Raw genomic sequence first — 20,484 nt, 5'->3', positions numbered from 1 at the left:
GTGTTGAAAAGCAAGGATGTTACTTTGAGGACTAAAGTGTGGCTTACCCAAACCATTGCATTTTTTAAATGCCTTATGTGTGTGTGCAAGTTAGACATTGAATAAGGAAGAGGAAAAAATTGATGCATTTGATCTATGGTGTTGGTGAGGAAGAGTCAAAATACCATGAACTTCCAAAGAATAACCAGATCTGTCTTGAAAGAATTACAGTCAGACTCCTCCTTAGAAATGAGGTTGTGGTCATATTATCAGGAGAGGTCAGTCATGGCAGATGAGCATTATCCTGGCAGAGTGAAGGGGCAGCAAAAATCAGGAACACCCTCATGAGAGGATTTCACCCAGAGGCTGAAACAATGGGCTCAAACATAAGAACAATTATGAGGATGGTAGTGGACCAGGTGGTGTTTAATTGTTATATGTAAGGTCATTATTTCTCTGAATCAACTCAATGGCACCTGACAACAACATCAGCACATACATGATATTATGATATATTATCTATGTCAATTCATCTCATACTAGTTCCTGTGCAATGAAACTTTTCTTTGCTTTTTTCCAAGCATGACATACTTCTTCAAGAACTAACCCCTCTCTATAATATAGGCAACATATATGAGATGAAATATCTGCATCCTTGCTTGGAGGGAACATGCTGGCTACTTGTAATACAGGTTTCCTTGTTCTACTGGCAATCTGTGTTGTACTCAATATTATTCTGCAACACCTTAATTCAAAAACGTCAACTCTTTTCCAGCCTTCATTATCCACTGTCTGGTTTTCACATTTATATGAGACCTTTGAAAATACAGGGATGGGAGTTGGCACAGTTCAGTCCATGAGCCGACACATTTGCCTTTCAACTTTTAAAGAGACCTTGTCAGCATCTTAGCCAATGAAACATATTGATTTTTTTTTGACTGCTGCTTCCATGGGTGTTGATTGTATGCTTAGGTAAAATGAAATCCTTGACAATCTCAATATGTGCTCTGCTGACCATAAGAGTACATCTATAAGGAAGAATGGAGTCTTCTATCTTCATCAGTAACTACTTCAAGGTATCTTCACGTTCAGAAAGTAACGTGTGTCACCACAACCTCACACACTGTCCTTTAGTAGTCCTGTGATAGAGCTTCATACACTCTGGTTTCCCCAAGTATTCACTCAGCATGCTAATTAAAGAAGTATGCTGAAAGATGCATTCCTTGATTGTCACACCCTGTGAAAATAAGGATGCCCTAAGTGTAAAAGCTTGCGTTGATTCTGTGAGCCTCAGTGATGCAGTGTTTTCATATTGGCAACTAAATGCTCACAACTAGCAGCCAGTCCTTGGGAGAAAGCTGAAAGTTTCTACTGAAAAAGTTTAGAGTTTCAGGATTACCATAAAGGCTAGGAGTATTTTACCCTAACCCAGTGCATCTCTCCCCTGTCCTTTAGAGTCACTCTGTGTTGGCATCAACTCAAAAGCAGTGAGGTAGGGTTGGAATTGACTCAGCAGCAGTGAGTGAGGAATAGATCCAGGAGGACAAATGAGCATTAAATTAGAAAGCAATATTTGGGAAATGCGATTTTGAAAGTGAAAGAAAAAAGAAATAGGCTATACGATAAATATATTGATTTTCCTAGTCTACACAAACTATCTTAAGTGAAGGAAATTGAATGTGAAGCAGCTTACCCACTGAGGGGTGAAATAGATGTGTTCATTTGCATAAAGCATTTAGCAATAAATAAAATGAGCATCTGTTGTGAAGTCACTCATCCTCATGTGGGCCAGTGAATCAATTATCAGTGAAGTCATTACTTTGCCAGATCTGTTTGCCAGAGGGTGAGCACATGATCAGTTTGGGCAGATCCATTTCTCAATTCAGAAAAAAATAATACCAGTGTCTAGCACATCTACACTTAAATTTCCTACTTCTCCATTATTTTTCAATAAGAGTTGAATGGTCTTTCCCTCAATCTGCTAAATTTGGAAAATATGGAACTAATATTTTAGGCTGGTATTTCCTCCTTGATGCAGGGATAAAGACAAACAAAATGCAGGGTTTTAGATTCACAGTTGTGATAGTATTACATGAACCTCATGATTTAGACTTCTCAGGTTAGATTTATCCTTGTTTTTCACCCCTTGGGAATCACACAGAAATCTCCTAGATTATGCTGTCAATCTTACATTTTCAAAAAGCTGTCTTGTCCTGATAAACATCTAATGTGTTTTATCCAATGTTACTAATGTCCAAAGGCATACTACTAATCTGGAAACCTCCACCTGAAGGCCGCAGCTGAAACTCTGTGGGTCAGCAAACCCAGCTCTCTGACTAAGAGCCCAGAAGCACCTCACTTTGCAAACCAGCCTTGGGAACAAAAGCACTCAGCTTTGCTTGCGTGGAGGGCTATAAAACATACCTCTCTCTTCCATGCTGTGGCTCCTGATTCTGCTGTCCTCTGATGCTATATCTGACTTCTGGATCCGGGAACCTAACAAGGATCCCAGGACCAGGCTATGTGTTCCACGCCTGGTTCTTGGTGGTAATGAGATGCCTCCTCCTTTTCAAAGGGCTTATTTTATACACAGCAGAATGACACTCTAGGGAATCCTATTCACAAATATTCCCAGGTGAACCTAGATGAGTCTTGCCCCAGCTTCTGACTAAATTAGGGCTTGGTAAACTTCAACTCATGAGCCATATATGGTCCTTTCCATACATATATTGGACTCTTAAGTAAAAGTGGAAAAATCAAGGAAATTATTTAGATAATGTGATTTAATTTATTTTTAAAAACATATTGATGCCTCTTGAATCATTTTTAAATCGTTGAGAGGGACCTGATTGGTTCTTCTGTCTCAAAACTTTGCTGGTCCCCATACTGGCGGCATACAGGATCGCTTCATTGGGTGGGGATTAGTCTGTCTAGAAGAATTGCATTCAACCATGCACTGCCCCTGCACCTGGAGATAACCACTGCCATCAATTGTGTTTATTACCATAATTCACAACTTTCTGCCCATAACAAGCACTGAGTATTTTACTGGCAGATATACACTATTTCTAGATGAACATCTAAGACCATTGCATTTTAAACTCCAATAATTCATACCACGTTACTTTTTGTTAACATAAATGAATAAATGTAGCTGGATAGATTTCATAGCCTTTTCATTTGATCATCCTCTATGTATGTGAGAAGGAAAGAAGTTTTAAGCTCAAGTTGAGCTACTTGGAAACAAAAAGACATGTGTGAACTGTGTTAAGTATGGTCTCTGTGGATGTGAGGGCGATCTGGCTGCGACATCTGTCACCCCATTGATCGCCAGGGTTGATTCGGCTGATCTGACAGGCTAGGCGGGTTTCCCCTTCCTCCCCTCACTGCTCCATGTGCGTCCTTCCCAAAGCTGCGCGCTCCGTTAAAGAGGAGGACCTTCCCCGATAGAAGGAGGACCGTCCTTCAGTCAAGGGTATACGAGTGAGTTGCTGGGCTCCCCTGCTAGAACCTCCAAACAAGTCTCAAGAATGTTCTCTGTGCTTGCTGGATGTGTGTGGGGGGATGGGTTGGTGGGGACTTTGAGTATCCATTGCTCATGGAATTGCGTCAGTTGGATGTTTTCCACACGAGATACTTTACTAATTCACTGGCACTAGATAGGACCAGATAGTTTACTAAGTCAAAATATTAGACAGTAGTAGATAGCATGGATGTTTCCATACTAGATAGTTTACTAATTCATCTGTACTAGATAGTGTGAAAAAATCTAACGCATGCACTTCTTTGAGGGGAGAGATGCTCCGAAGTGCCCCCATCCCCATCCACAAGCACAGAGACTCTCGTTAACAAAGTCCCCACACTTCTTTTGCTTTTAAGTCAATCAACTTGCACTAAAACAATTTTCCTTTTTAGATATATACAGAGGAAAAACATTTGGTTTTTTATCTTAAAAGAAAGAAACATGTTATGTACTATAAAATTCAATTTTTGTAGATTTATCTATAAATATTCTATGTCTGCCAGTAAAATACAGAGAATAAGTAGAAAGTACTGAATTATGGTAATAAACACAAATTGATGGCAGTAGTTATGTCTATGTTAAGAAGGTTAGATATTACTTGAGTCTTCATTTTTTAAATAAGCTGCTTGTTGATATTCATTGTTTTGGGTTTCCTTAATGCAACAATTAAAAAAACATTCCTTACAGGGTTTCAGATAGATGCATTTCCCAGTTTGAGCTGTGTAAAGCTGTGTTATAAAATTTGCTACAGGATAATTCTCACTAGGTGCTTATCAGGAACTGACTGCTTTTAGCAAATGGAAGATAAAGCTATGTGATCAAGGACAGAGAAAAGGAAACACGTTAGAAATTAAAGCTAGGATCTCAAAGAAAACAAGTATTTAGAAGGAAGTCTGATCACCCATACCCCACCGAAGTACATATAGCTTATGTGGAGAGGCAAAGGCGTTAAATTAACTTATGGACCAACTACATGTGGTAATACTCCTTCGTTCATTTTTAATTTCCTTTTTATCTACTACGAGATGTTAGTAAATATAATCAAATACATTTCAAAATTGAACTTATACATTTATATTTTACTTAATGAATTACTAAACATAAACTCTCCAAATCCACTACCAGTAAGTCAATTTTGACTCATAGCAAGCCTACTGAGAAAGGTGGCGTTGCCTTCGTGGCTTTCTAGGACTGTAGGTCTGTATGGGAGCAGAAAGCCCCATCTTTCGCCTGAGGATGAACTCTGATTGCTGACTGTTTGGTTAATAGGCCAGCTGATTCTACTAGGGTTCCCTGGTTAATCGATTTTATTACATGATATGGATTCCAACTAGCAAAAAACAACATATTAACTACAGGTTAAACTACATGAGAGAAACTGCCAGACTCTTTTTGAAACTGGCAGTAACATTATGAAAATGTACAAAGGCCTTATTCTTTGATATTCTAATGGTATTAAAAGTGTTACTGTTTAAATTATAACTATTATATGAGTGAGAAATTTCACACAAATGATTGTGCTCTAAATTGAAATGATAACTAATAATGGTCAGCATCTTTTCACATGCTTATTTTCCATTCGACTTTTTCCAAAAATCTATTAATTTTTGGTTCAAGTTTTAAAATTTTACATGATTGCTAAGAATTATTTATTTTTAAAATATTGGATTATAAATATACTTCATAAATTCTTTTTTGAATTTTCTTTTTTTAATTATTTTTAAAATCATTTTATTGGGGGCTTGTACAACTCCTATCACAATCCATACATCCTTCCTTTGTGTCAAGCACATTTATACATATGCTGCCATCATCATTCTCAAAACATTGCTTTCTACTTGAACCCTTGGTATCAGCTCCTCATTTCCCCCCTCCCTCCCCACTGTCTATGCCCCATGAGCCCATTTACAAATAATTAGTTTGTCATCTTACACCACCTGATGTCTCCCTTCATCATCTTCTCTGCTTTCTGACCCCCAGGAAAGGAGTTATATGTAGAACCTTGTAATCTCTTCCCCCTTTCTCCCTCACCTTCCCTCCACTCTCCAGGTATCGCCACTCTCCCCACTGGTGTTGAGGGGTTCATCTGTCCTGGATTCCCTGTGTTTCCAGTTCCTATCTGAAAATTGGATACCCCCTTACAAAAGAGCTGTGGGGAGGAGACGAGCCAGTCAGGGTCCAGTGTAGCAATGAGGAAACATACAATTTTCCTCTAGTTCTTGAGTTTATCCTTCACCCCACTATCATGTTCCCAAATCTAACTTCATATATTCTTAATAATTGGTTTTTATCTGTTATTATTTTTCCATCTTGTTATTACAGATATGTTCTTCCTTTTGTGGTTTTCTTTCTCCTTTTATCAATATTATATCCTTCAGGCATGCTGACATAATTTGTTAACTTCTTCATTTTTGTCTCTGCCAAAATTCTGGACCAGGAATGTGTATTTAATTTATGTATAAATAATAGTTGTCTATTTGATTTCTAAACTACCTTGGAATAACATATTCCAAAAATTGAAGGAAAACAACGCAATCCCAAGAATACTCTACCCAGACAAATTATCAATCAAGATAGATAGAGAAGCAAGAGTCTTCCCTGACAAGGAAAAACTTAAAGAATACATTAGAAGAAACCCAGCCCTACAAAAGATCCTTGCTGACCCAGTATGGGCAGAAGAACAACACTCACCAAGCATAAATAAGAGACCACCACGTAAAACAACCTCATCAAGAGTGCAATGAAGAGAAAATAGACCCCAAGATAGCATTGGCTTAAGGATGGAAAGACGTCAAGAATGATACACACATACACACACAACACACTAATGAGAAAGGAAAGTAGGAAAAGTTCCAACACAAAAGGTCTAAGATGACATCTTAGTCTACAGATGGAGATAATAACCCTGAATATCAATGGTTTGAACTCAGGCATTAAAAGACTTATACTAGCAGACTGGCTTAGAAAACACAACCCATCAATATGCTCCCTACAGGAGACACATCTCAATGCTACAGACAAAAGTAGGCTGAGAATCAAAGGCTGGAGAAAGTCATATCAAACAAACAGCAATTCAAAAAAAGCAGGGGTTGTAATCCTAATCTCAGATAAAATTGACCTCAAAGTGCAAACCATAGAAAGAGATAAGGAGTGACACTATATAATGTTCAAGGAAAATTGTAGACAAATAACTACTAAGTACTGTAAACATATATTCCCCGAATGAGAGACCTGCTGAATACATCAACCAAACGCTCCAAAAGATTAAAAAAGAAATCACAGCCTCAACAATTATACTGGGTATCTTAAACACACCACTCTCTGAGAAAGATAGATCACAGGTAAAGAAACTCAACAAAGAGGCTAGAGATCTAAACACCACAATTAGACAATTTGACCTGGTAGATATTTAGAGAGTTTTCATGCAAATATAAAATAAATTCACATTCTTTTCAAGCCCACATGGCACATATTTGAAGATAGACCCCATGCTGGGGCATAAGGCAAATCTACATAAATATAAGCACATTGAAATCATACAGACCTCTCTCTCTCTGACCACTGTGCCATAAGGCTGGAAATCAACAAAAGGAAGACAAAGAAAACAAGAGCAAACATTGGAGGATGATGCATAACTCTCTACTGCAAAAGGAGTACGTACTGGAACCGATCACAGATGAAATTAGGAAATTTCTAGAAACCAATGAGAATGAGCACATGATATACCAAAACTTATGGGACACAGCAAAGGCAATCATCAGAGGAAGTTTCATAGCAATACATGCACACCTGCAAAAGGAAGAGAGACCCATTTTTAATATGCTGGTACAAAATTTACAACAACTAGAGCAGAATCAGCAGGACAGTCCTACTGATAGCCAAAGAAAAGAAATTATAAAACTCAGGGCTGAGATTCAGGAGAGGAAAAATAAGAAAACTATGGAAAAAAATAATACTGCTAAAAGTTGGTTCTTTGGAAGGATAAACAGAATCGATAGACCACTGACAAACTTAACCAAAGAAAGGACAGAATAGCAAGAATAAGGGATGAAAGAGGGGACATTAAAACAGATGCTAATGAAACCAAAAGGTTAGTTACACAGTACTATGAAGGATTGTAATGCAATGAATTCAACAATTTGGAAGACATGGACAAATTCTTGGAAAAACAATCCCTCCCTAGTCTATCCTCGGTGGACATCAAGAATCTCAACAGACCCGAAAAATAGACAAAGTTATCAAGATATTACAAATAAAAATATCCCCTGGACCAGATGGCTTCACTGGAGAATTCTATTCTACCAAGCATTTAGGGAAGAACTAGCACCAATCCTAAACAAACTCTTCCAGAACATAGAAAGAGATGGCAAACTTCTGAACTCCTTCTATGAAGCTAGTATAACTCTGATACCAAAACCGGGCAAGGATCCCACAAGAATCGAGGACTACAGACCACTATCCCTAATGAACATAGATGCAAAAATCCTTAACAAAATACTAGCCAACAGAATACAAAAGTATATGAAACAAATAATTCACCATGATCAAGTGGGATTCATACCAGGGATGCAGGGATGGTTCAACATACGAAAGACCATTAGTATTATTTGTCACATTGACATGAAAAAACTATAAAAACCACATGATAATATCGATAGATGCAGAAAAAGCATTCGACAACATCCAACACAGATTCCTGTTTAAGATACTTTGTGAAAATAGGAATGGAAGGAAAGTTTCTCAAGATATTACAAGCTATATATGAAAAACCAACAGCCAACGTGGTCGTCAATGGAGAAAAGACTAACAGAATCCCACTGAAAAGGGGGACCAGACACGGATGCCCCTTGTACCAACTCTTATTTAATATTGTGCTGGAGATTTTAGCTAACAACATAAGGCAAAGAAGAGACATCAAAAGTATTTATCTGGGGAAGGAAGAGATAAAACTATCATTATTTGCAGAAGATATGATTTTATATATGGAAAATCCCAAAAGTTCCACAAGGGGAGTACTGGCAGAAATAGAGGAGTTTTGCAGAGTGGCAGGATACAAGATCAACAAACAGAAGTCCATCGCACTGTTATACACATTGGATAAGACCACAGAAGAGGAGATCAAAAAGGTGGTATGCTTCACAATATCCAAATACAAATTGAAATATCTAGGGATATATTTGACTAAAAGAACAAAAGATCTATATGGGGGAATCTACACAACACTATTATAAGTAACCAAGAGTGACCTCAACAAATGGAAGAATATCCCATGCTCATGAATTGGAGGACTACTCAATATAGTAAAGATATAAGTTCTGCCCAAGGCACTATATAAGTTTAATGCAATCCCGATACAATTACCCTAATCTTTCTTCAAAGAAATGGAAAAACTGACTACCAACTTCATATGGAGAGGGAAGAAGCCCACAATTAGTAGAGAGCTCAAGAAGGACACAGTGGGAGGACTTGCTTTACCTGACTTTAGCACATACTATACAGCCACAATTGTCAAAACTGCATGGTATTGGTACAATGACAGATACTCAGACCAATGGAAAAGAATTGAAAACCCAGAAATAAAATCACCAGCATACAGACAACTGATCTTTGATAAGGGCTCCCAAAATATCAGATGGGAAGCAGATGCCCTCTTTAACAGATGGTACTGGAAAAATGGATATCTACTTGCAGAGAAATGAAGCAAGACCCTTATCTCACTCCATGCACAAGAATAAGCCCAAGTGGATCACATACCTTGAAATTAAACCCCAAACTCTTAGGGCCATCAATGAGGGAATTGATACCAACTTGAGAACTTTGGCGCAGGGAATACACAGGCTCTCAGAAATAGGGAAGGACACAAACACAGAGGAGGCACAAATTGACAAATGCGCTATACTGAAGATAAAACACCTGTGTACATCAAAAAATTCACCAAGAGAGCAATAAGAGGGTCCACGGACTAGAAAACATCTTTAGCAATGACACATCAGACAAAGGCCTTATTACAAAAATCTACAATACTCTGCTAGCTTTCAAATAGAAAAAAAAGTAATTGTCCACTTGATCATTGGCAAAGGACTTGAACAGATCAACAAACATATGAGAAAATGTTCCCGATCTTTAGCCATAAGAGAAATGCAAATTAAAACAACAATGGGGTAACACCTAACACTCTTAAAGGTAGCCCAATTCAAAATATCAGAAAGCAACAAGTGTTGGAGGGGCTGTGGGGAGACAGGAACCTCATCCACTGCTGGTGGACTTGTAAGTATGCATGAACACTATGGAAATCGATTTGGCGATATTAAAAACGAATGGAAACTGAGTTACCATATGATGCAGCAATCCCCCTACTGGGCATATACCCAGAAGAGGCAAGGAACAAACCAAGACCAGACATCTGTGCTCCAATGTTCATTGCGGCACAGTTCACAATTGCAAGGAGTTGGAAGCAACCCAAATTTCCATCAACTGACGATTGGATTAAAAAACTGTGGTATATACATACAATGGAGTACTATGCATCGCTAAAAAGCAGTGATGAACGTATGGAAGCACATCGCTGCATGGGAAGAACTAGAGGAAATCATGCTAAGTGAAGTAAGTCAGACACCATGCTAAGCGAATTAAGTCAGGTACAAAAGTATAAGTACAACATGAATCCGCTGAGGTAAGCGTTAAAAAAATGCCAAAGGGGGATAGGGAAAAAGCTACTGTAAACAAACATTCTTGGGGTGAGGACCGTGTAGTATGGCAGGGACCAGACCAAATGCAGGGATGCACATTGTAGACAATGGGGGAGGAGGTGGGGAAAGGGGGAAAAATGATGAAAATAAGGAAGAAATGGGTAGCGGGTGCACTGGGTGCTAACCTACCCAAGGGGAGGGTACAGACCAGACTTCAAACCAGGGCCTCAAGGTGTGAATGCAATATTCTGGTGTGGAGTAGAGAACCAGTAGAGAGGTCTGGGGAGCTGGCCCCAGTCCCAAATACTAAGTGATCGTCATCCCCTGCCCCCAGAAAAATTTATTTCAAAGGACTACATTGAATCTGCAATTTCAGGGGAGGAGATAATATCTGATCAGAGCACACAGAGCAGATGAAGGGGGAGGAGGAGAGTGCAACACATCCTGGCCCACCAGGCCTTGAGGACGATGACCCCAATTTGAGCAGCCGGTCCACAGAGAGGATCACATGGCCAAACACATTATGAGACATGATGCCCCTCACTGACCCATGGCCAGCAGGGGACAGCACCAGAGACACAGTGTGGGAATTGCACCCTATCTGATTCAACCACACTGAGGCAAAGTACTGGGGGGAGTGCAGAGAACAGCAAGAGAATAGAGCAACAAGGTCGCCAGGAAATGCTAAAGGTGAACTTTGGGGCCAGGGTGTGGTGCCCCTACAGACTAGACTAGAAAACACTCCAAAGGCCAACAAATGATTCCTGAACTAACTACAAGATTTTCTTTCTTGTTGTGGTTTGTTTTGTTCTGTTCTTTGTCAGTGGTTTGTTGTTGTTGTTTTGTTGTATATTGTTGCTTGGTTTTGTTCTGTCTTGTTTTTGTGCATGTTATTATCTCCACAGGTCTGTCTAAATAAAATAGACTGGATGAACAGTTCCAGAGGGACATGGAAGAAGGGGAGGTAGGTGGAAAGGAAGTGGTGTTAAAAAACCCAGGGACAAGGGAAAATCATTGATCCACATTGGTGGTGAGGTGGGAGTGGGAAGCCTGACAGGGCATAATTAAGGGTAATGTAACCAATAGGAATTGCTGAAACCAAGGTGGGGACTGAGCATGATAGTGGGACAGGCGGAAAGTCAGGGAAATAGAGAAAAGAACTGGGAGGCAAAGGGCACTTATAGAGGTCTAGATAAAGGCATGTACATATGCAAATATATATATGAGGAAGGGGAAAAAGATGTATGTGCCTATATTTACAGGTTTAGTATTAAGGTAGCAGAAACATTGGACCTCCAGTCAAGTAATCCCTCAATGTAAGAATACTTTCTTCTATTAAATTGGAATTCTATGATGCTCACCTTCCTGACACAACTGCTGGTGACAAAGCAGGCGAATAAGCAAATACGGTTAAGAAAGCTGATGGTTCCCGGCTGTCAAAAGATATAGCATCTGTGGCCTTAAAATCATGAGGGTAAAGAAGTGCCCATCCAGCTCAGAAGCAACAAAGCCCACATGAAAGAAGCACACCAGCCTGTGTAATCATGAGGTGCCGAAAGGATTAGTTATCAGGTATCAAAGAACAAAAAATCATATCATTGTGTGCTCACCTCCATGATATGATCGCTGAAGACAAATGGGTGCATAAGCAAATATGGTGAAGAAAGCTGATGGTGCCCGGCTATGAAAAGATATAGCATCTGGGGTCTTAATGCTTGAAGGTAAATAAGCGGCCATCAGGTTCAGAAACAACAAAGCCCACATGGAAGAAGCACACCAGCCTGTACTCTATGATCTAGAGGTGTCAAAGGGATCAGGTATAAGGCATCATCAGAACAAAAAAATTTTATCATAGTGAATGAGCGGGGGAATGCAGAATGGCAACCCAAAGCCCATTTTCAGCCACCGGAGATCCCATTGCAGAGGGGTCTAGCGGAGGAAATGAGTCAGTGAGTGTGCGATGTAGCACCGATGAAACATACAACTTTCCTCTAGTTTCTAAATGCTTCCTGCCCCCTCCCCCCCACTATCATGATCCAAATTCTACCTTGCACACCTGGCTAGACCAGAGGATGTACAGTGGTACAGACAGGAACTGGAAACAGGGAATGCAGGGCAGATGATTCCTTCAGGACCAGTGGTAAGAGTGTCGATACTGGAAGGGTGGAGGGAGGGTGGGTGGGTGGAAAGGGGGAACTGATTACAAGGATCTACATATAACCTCCTCCCTGTGGGACGGACAAGAGAAAATTGGGTCAAGGGAGACGTTGGACAGTGTAAGATGTGACAAAATAATAATTTATAAATTATCAAGGGCTCATGAGGGAGGGGGAAGAGGGGTAGGAGGCGAAAAATGAGGACCTGATGCCAGGGGCTTAAGTGGAGAGCAAATCTTTTGAGAATGATGAGGGCAATGAATGTACAGATGTGCTTTACACAATTGATGTATGTATGGTTTGTGATAAGAGTTGTATGATCCCCTAATAAAATGATTAAAAATGCACATATAATGTAACCCTCTTCTTGTGCCAAATTCAGTGACTTTTAGCATGTTCCTAGATAGCATGTAGCTATCAATATAATAACTTTTTATTCATTCCAAAATCGAAACCTTTACCAATAAGCAATTTTATTCTCATTCTTCATTGCCACTCATATCTATTATATCTATTACCCAGCCAATCTATTTTCTGTCTGCATACATATTCCTGTGGACATCTTAAATAGATACTCATCCAGTATATGTATGTACTTTGTGATTAAATTATTTCACTTAATGCAATATTTCAAAATTTCATTAATGGTTTTAGTTGCTTCAGTATGCCATTCCTGTTTCTTGCAGAATAACACTCTTCTACAAAAATACATCAAGATCAAAGATTACAGCTTCAGTATGGACTGCAAGTCAATGTCAAGGAAACTGAAATCCTCACCACTGGATAGAGTTAACATACTGATACATGGAGAAAAGGATACAATTGTCAACGTTTTTCTCTTGGATCTGAAATCCATACTTATGTATGCCGCAGTCAAGAGATCAAAAGACACATTGCATTGATTGCATATGCTGCACAGGATCTTTTCAGTATATTGGAGAGGGAAGAGGCTAATTCAAAGACCCACCCCATGGTAGTTTTCCAGTGCCTTGTATACATTTGATAGTTGGAATTCAATAAGGAAGACTAAAGATGAATCCTTGCATTTGAATTGAGGTGTTAGCCAGGAATATTGAAAGTACCATGGACTGCCAAAATGACAAACATATCTGTCATGCAAGAAGTATGGCCAGAGTGCTCTGTAAAGGCAAATAGAGCGAGACCTCTTCTTATATACTTTGGGCATGTTGTCAGGAGAGACCAGTGCCTGCCTGGAGAAGGACACCATGGTTGCTGCAAATGAGGGGCAGGGAAAGAGACAGAGGCCACCAAAGAGCTTGGTACAGTAGCTACAACAAGGGACTCAAGAACAGGAACATTTGTGAAGATGGTGCAGGACCCACAGTGCTCTGTTCTGTTGCGCAGAAGGCACTATTAATCGGGACCGACTGGATGGTACTGAAGAAAACACTCAAATATATCATCTTTCACATATTTATCAGGAGATAACATTTTCCCTGTTACTCTTTTTGTTTATTATGATTAATTCTGCTGCAAGTGTTCAGTATATTGTTAAACTCTTAAGTAAAGTTTATTATTTTTATATAACCTTTCTCTAGATATTTTTATATATCTTGCTTTTCAAATTTATAAAAAATTGTTACTTCGGTGTCTAATATATATCACTAAATCTTGTTTATTTTATCATATTCTCATATACATATTTTTCTTAGCTATTGTAAGTTTTTGTAATAAAAATGGAAATTTGTTTTTACATCCTCCTCTGCCTAAACACCCACACTGTTCTAAAAATATACACCTGCATTTGGTGTTGGGATTCAGATTAGTTTTGGATCTAATTCAAGTTGAAGTATATTTTTAATATCCTTTTTTTCTCTTTAATCTATCATGGACAAGCATAAACTGTTTTCTTTTTTTATTTTCTTGATGTGGGATTTTTGTGTTGTTTTTTTTTAATTCCTGACATCACACCATGTGACCAAGTATAAAACAGACTTACAACCCACATAAGGATGACTGAATTCTCATTAGTAAAAGAGTCCTAGAAGGATCCCAGTATCTAAGGCGAATGCAGTTCTTTAGCCAGGAAATTATAGTGCATGACACAGGCAATGATGGCTTAATAATTATGAAATATAAACATATATAATGTCTTTCTTTTGAAAATAGATATGCCTGAATTATTTCCAAAGGATTCATATAGAAATTATTATAGTTTAACTTGAGATATCCTACATTCATTATTAGCCAGTATTATACAGATACCTCTTTCTAACTTATTCATACAGAAAGCACTTATGGCGTTTTCCTGAATTACCCAGATGCCAAAAGCAAAACCAAGTATTTTCCCTGAATTATCAGGGTACTTAGAACTGTGTACTGGACCATGAAATCAATTAACAGATGCTTTTCATCAGCTCAGTACCTTTCTCCTCCTGATTTACATAGAAAGTACTATACATCCTGTTTTATAGATAAGGATTTCTTTTACAATTACAGGAAGCCATGTAGAAGAATAATAAAAAATAAAATGATTTGTTTTACATTTCTCTATATACTTACTTCTTGCTTTTATGATTTTTGATATCTATAGAGACTATATAAGTTATAAATCAATCTCAACATGCTAGATCCATATGATAGAAACAAATACAAGGTTATTCAAAAGTATTGCTACTAGCAGTGTATACATGTACAAGTTAATGCCAAACGAAACATGCTTAAATAGTTCACTGTGATCAGTAGATGGCTGCAGACAATCCTCTCAGTAACATGTTTAGATTACTCTTCTTAGCATGCCTTTAAATAGAAATCCAATCAAAACGGTTGTTTCTGAGGAAATATAAGGGGGTGCCCACGTTTTTTTCAGAGCTTTTTTTTTTAACAAAATAACCTTATCACCTTCAAAGTACTCTCCCTTACATTTATATATTTGTCAAATCTGTGATTCTATTCTTGGAAACGTTTTTCAGACTCATCAGTTTGGATGTCTGACAACACCTCCTTCATTTTTTTTCTTCATCCCTTCTATGTAATCAAATCACTGTCCTTTCATGTCCCTCTTCATTTGCAGAAACAAAAAGAAGTCACATGGAGAAAGGTCAGGTGATTCGGTTTGGGGGCATGAGAAGCATATAGTTTCCTGCCCCAAACTGGCACACTGAAATGACTGCGTAGTGAGGTGCATTGTTGTAGTGACAAAACCAATCTTCTGTATGCAATAAATCAGACCATTTTGTCATACACTGTTAAGCAATCTTTTCAGAACCTCTACACAGAAACTTAGTGCAAAGAATTCCAAATGTACTAACCCCCTCACATTAAAAAAATAAAAAATCAGCATCACATTGATCTTGGTTTTACTTGATGAGCTTTTTTGGGGGGTGAGATGACAATGGTATTGTCCACTGCTTGATTGATGCTTGCTTTCATGGTCATAAGACTATCACCATGTCTCATCACCAGTAATGAACTTGGGAAAAAAAAGTATGGGTCACTTCAGAGCTTTTCTTTCAAAATATTTTTCCAGTAAATATGCTTCCAGTAAACACTCTTTTGCCTGGTCAGTCAGAACCCAAGGCACAAATTTTGAAGAGAAGCTTCTCATTTCCAAATCTTCTATTAATATTTGCTGAATCAAGCTCCTAGAGAGTCCAGATAACTTCCCAGTTCTCTTCAATGGTTCGCTGTCGGTCTGCAAGCATGAGTGCACGGATTTTGTTGACATTTCATCCATTAGGGAAGGTGATGAACATCCAGAATGAGATTTGACATCAATCTACATTATCACCTTTTTTGAAATGAGAGAACCACTCATACACTTGAGTTTTCCCATAATGCTGTCCTTGTAAGCTATGTTCAACATCACAGCAGTTCTGTGGCATTTTTTCCTGTGCAGGAAGCAAAATTTCACAGCCACATGCTGATCTCTCTAATTGATAATCACAAAAAAAATGATGTTTGAGCAAAACTGCTTTTCCAAAATAAAAAAATCACTGCACAGAGAGAATATTCCCAGGGGATGCCACTGTGTGCACTAATTCAGAGAGAGTTGCTAGATATTCCCCAGTGAAAATGCATGACAAGAGCTCTGTCCATCGGAGCTTTTTGTACCCCTTCATATGCTAGGCCATTTTAATTCAATGCAGAGGGCAGCTCAGCATGAATGTGAGTGAATGCAAGTGACTCTAACTTATAAATTTACAAGGAAATTTATGACAGTAAAGTATATGTGTAAAATACTTGGAAATATAGAAAATATATAATATTCACAGTACTATAGATGATTAATTAAGAAATTATTATTCATGATGAAATTCATAATTTACATGTAAATGTATTATATAATATCTAGTAATATGTTTGAATGTCCACTCATACTTGAAGGATACTTGTAAATGAGATAATAAAAGACAATGTCTTTAAATGGTCATCCAAAGGACTATTCATGTCATGATAATATATTTCATTATTATGTTTGGAACCATAGGATATTTTGAATTCAAAGAACAGAAAAAGAACTGAAAGCAAACTCCCTGTTGACAAGTAGACTCAGACTAACAGTCAGATCACTAGATGGCTATAGTAGGAGTAGAACACAACCAGTCAACACTGTCAAAGAAGGTGACATTAAAATGGCTATTATGGGCCCGCCGCAGAGCTGGCTCCAGCGTCCGGACGGTGCGCGGCGCCTGGACCCAGTGGCGGGCGGAGCCGGGCCCTCGGGGCTGCTGCAGGGCGAGCGGCGACTGCGGGCGGCGCCATGGATTCTGAGGTCCAGCCTCACTGAGCCGGTCCCAGAAGAGCTCTCTGTGGCAGAGCCCCCCAAGAGCCCACCATGTCGATCGTGGACCACAGCCCCACCACAGGCGTGGTCACTGTCATCGTCATCCTCATCGCCATCGCTGCCCTGGGGGCCCTGATCCTGGGCTGCTGGTGCTACCTCCGGCTGCAGCGCATCGGCCAGTCAGAGGACAAGGAGAGCATCGTGGGTGATGGCGAGACCAAGGAGCCCTTCCTGCTGGTGCAGTACTCTGCCAAGGGGCCATGCGTCGAGCGGAAGGCCAAACTGACCCCCAATGGGCCTGAAGTGCATGGCTGAGCTGGGATACGAGGCAACGACGGGTGGGGTGAACCCACCGGCGCCCTGCTGCCCAAGAGGAAGGGCTGACACCTGCTGGCATGGCCTCAGTCGGCTTCGTCATCGCATGCACTGACTCCCGGGGTCCCGGTTCCCGGGCAGGACCTGCTGGCCACGGGCATGCCCCAGGCCTCCTGGTGGGCCGCCCATTGCTGGCAGTGGGCAGTCCTGACCCATCGGAGACTCATGTCCCTGAAGTGCTTTTGTTACTTGAGTGTTTAGCTGAGCCTGTGTTTAATGGCGCAACTACTGTAATGCGTGAACTAACCAACCTGTGAACTGTAAATACGCCCCCAAAAGCACGTGTTCAATTACCACCCAGAGAGCACCTGGATCTGGTTTGACTCCAACCAACCTAAGGGACTAAGATGACTGGAGTCCAGACTGTGGGGAGGGCTTTAGACTTGGAAGGCCTCGGTTGCATTTGCAGGGCCCGGTACATGTGTGTGTATGTGAGCGAGTGAGTGAGTGTAAAGGAAGTGCTGCATTAGCTGTGAAGCTGGGGTGCGCGGGGATTTCTGCTTGGGTAGCAGTGGCCGGAAGGACCGTGCTTGCTTCCTTCCCAGGTAGCTTCAGTCGTGAGGCTGGTTGCTGTTGCTAGTGGCAGGACTGCAAGGAAGCCACCGAACCTGCCCGGGAGCCAGTGAAGGGCACATCCAGTGGATCCCGAGGGCTCCCAGGACTCCGGTGGCAGAGCAGTTTCTTGCCCCTTCGGCCTTCGCATGCCGAGTCCCCGTCCCTGCCCCCAGCTGGCCCTCCTCTGCACAGGCTTACTGCATTGCTTTGTCTTCATAGATACACCAGAGCCCGAGCTGCTCCTGTAGTCTAGAATCTAAGTGGCCTGGGAGGAGTTTTGTAATTGTTTGGGTTTTGTATTTGATGTTTCCTGCCCTGGAGGGGGGGGGGGTTGTGGTTTGAGGTTTTTCCCCTCTTCTCCTTTTCATGTGTTCTCATCCATTCTGCGTGTTACCACCCACTTGTCAGGTGGTGACTGTTCTCACCATCCCTGTCCCTGCATGCAGGCCAAGCGGGAGTCTGGGCGGGGGCCCTGTGTAGCATGTGCTCGGGCCTCCGCTGGTCAGGTAGCACCTTGGGAGCTCATTTAGATGGTGGATTCCACCACTGGTAGCATCGTGGGAACCATTGTGTGTAAATGCATCCTAGGTAGAAACAGGTGGCCGGTTCCCGGCCAGCATCACGGCTAATGTGTGCTCAGAGCCAGATGTTCTGGTTCTGTCAGACCCAGGCGACACCCTCTAAAACCATTCTGACCAAGCCTGCCTTTCAGAACCCGAGGGGTGTGGTAGGAACACTCATTTGAGCAGTAGACACCTAATTTGGGACATGGGGCAAACATGAAGCGACAGCTTAAAGGGGCCCATTAGGCAATATGGGCTTAGGTGGGACACCTGACAGGGAAGGCAGATTTAGAGGGCCTGTGAGCCAGGCTTCCCATGGTTAGCAGAGTGGGCACCCCTGGGGTGTCTAATCAAATGCCACCGTGGCGGGACCCTGGCTTCCAGCGTGAGGAGGTATACCGGGTGGGGATGGCCCAGAGGTCCAGCAGTTTGGAGTGCCTCTTGGGGTGTGGGGTGAAGCCTGCTTTCTAATGGAGGAAGCTCAGAGGAGTTAGGAAGGGCTGTGTGACCTGAGACCCAAGGTTGTCCAGTGATTGGTCCCAGGCCCACCCTGAGGTGGGCACCTGCCAGTGAAGTTTCATTTTCTGAAGAGCATAGCATTGCACTGCACTTTCTGGGGTTATCCCCCGGCTGCTGCTGGCTGCAGTGTTATCTAGGCCCATCAGAGCTTAGTGTGGGGATGGGCCCCGAGGGGACTTTGTAGATGAAGACCGAATGCCTGCCAAGCTGGTAACACACTGCATGACTGTTATAATGGCTGTCATTTGTCAAAAGTGGCTCCCCCCCCCCCACGGGGACACTAGAGCCACTCTCTTCAGGCTCAGAACAGTCATGACCCTTCGTGATTCTTCCCGGATTGCTGACCAGCCAGTCAAGACCCAGTCCTCCCATCCATGAGCCACTGCACGAGACCCTGTGCCTCAGCCACCTTCCAGCAGGCCACGCTCTGTCCTGTCTGAGCACCGTGTGTGCAATAAGTGGGAGGGGGGCCATCCTACTCAACAAGTTCCGTCCAAGTGCATTTTATAGACCACTGAGAAAAAATCTTTATTTACAATAAGTTTCAATAAAATTTGCATAAATACAAAAAAAATGGCTATTATGTAATCTGTGCCATTTTCCACCAAAATTATGACTTTTATAAAAATATACCCTATAGCTAGTTATAAGTAAAAATATTTTTATATTCCCAGGTTACAGTATCAGTATACCAACAAGGTTCAAAGTCTGCTAAACTTTTGAGCATACTAGTGAGCTGTCATTGTTACCCAACCTGTTGTATATAGATGCTGTTTTTTTGTTGTTATTATTGTTGCTTTTTTACTTGATGATTTCATCAAAATTTCTGGTGTTTAAGCTAAAATATTTAATAATACTTATGAATATATAACAGCAATTTTTTAAGAATAAAACAGTAATTAAGTGAAAAGAAGAAAATAGTTAAAAGTCTTCTCTTAACAAATAATATTGTTGTAACTAATAATGAATCCGGTTAGAAAGATTTTATAAAACATCACAGTATTTATGTAATCTCATAAAGCTGCATTTAAAATTAAGAACAATATCACCTACTGATTGTAAAATTAAGTTTAAATAGTACTAAAAGTTCTGTATGATCTATCATGAGAGGAGGTCCATGATGAGAGTTGTGGGTGACATCATGAGTTACTGCATGTCATGGCACCTACTCTATGGTGCCACTGCTTGTAAAACCCTATCAGACAGAGCAGAGCTGCCAAATAGGGTTTCCAAAGCCGTAAACCTTTGCAGAGACCAACTTCCATATCTTTCTCCCTCTGTTACAAGGGATGACATGTTGGTTAGCAGCTGAGAGTTTACCCATGATGCTGTCTGGTCTCCTGCTTTGGAAATTCTAACCTCAATTCTCTCTAATTAA

The 20,484-nt window shown here is 40.7% G+C and overlaps 1 protein-coding gene and 1 pseudogene across 1 annotated transcript; one reads left to right on the top strand and one right to left on the bottom strand.

The window, feature by feature from the left end:
* LOC142442319 (endoribonuclease ZC3H12A-like) overlaps window positions 1-17,072 on the bottom strand; it is a 52,839-nt pseudogene extending 35,767 nt beyond the window's left edge.
* Window positions 17,016-17,538, top strand: LOC142443495 (stannin-like). Its single transcript, XM_075544839.1, has one exon. It carries the CDS (start codon window positions 17,146-17,148, stop codon window positions 17,407-17,409), a length of 264 nt encoding a protein of 87 aa, XP_075400954.1. The 5' UTR covers window positions 17,016-17,145; the 3' UTR covers window positions 17,410-17,538.
* Window positions 17,539-20,484: the final 2,946 nt, after the last annotated feature.

This window comes from Tenrec ecaudatus, chromosome 3 (genome assembly GCF_050624435.1).
Source record: "Tenrec ecaudatus isolate mTenEca1 chromosome 3, mTenEca1.hap1, whole genome shotgun sequence".
Classification (NCBI taxonomy): domain Eukaryota; kingdom Metazoa; phylum Chordata; class Mammalia; order Afrosoricida; family Tenrecidae; genus Tenrec; species Tenrec ecaudatus.
This window is presented reverse-complemented; position numbering and strand designations above follow the sequence as displayed.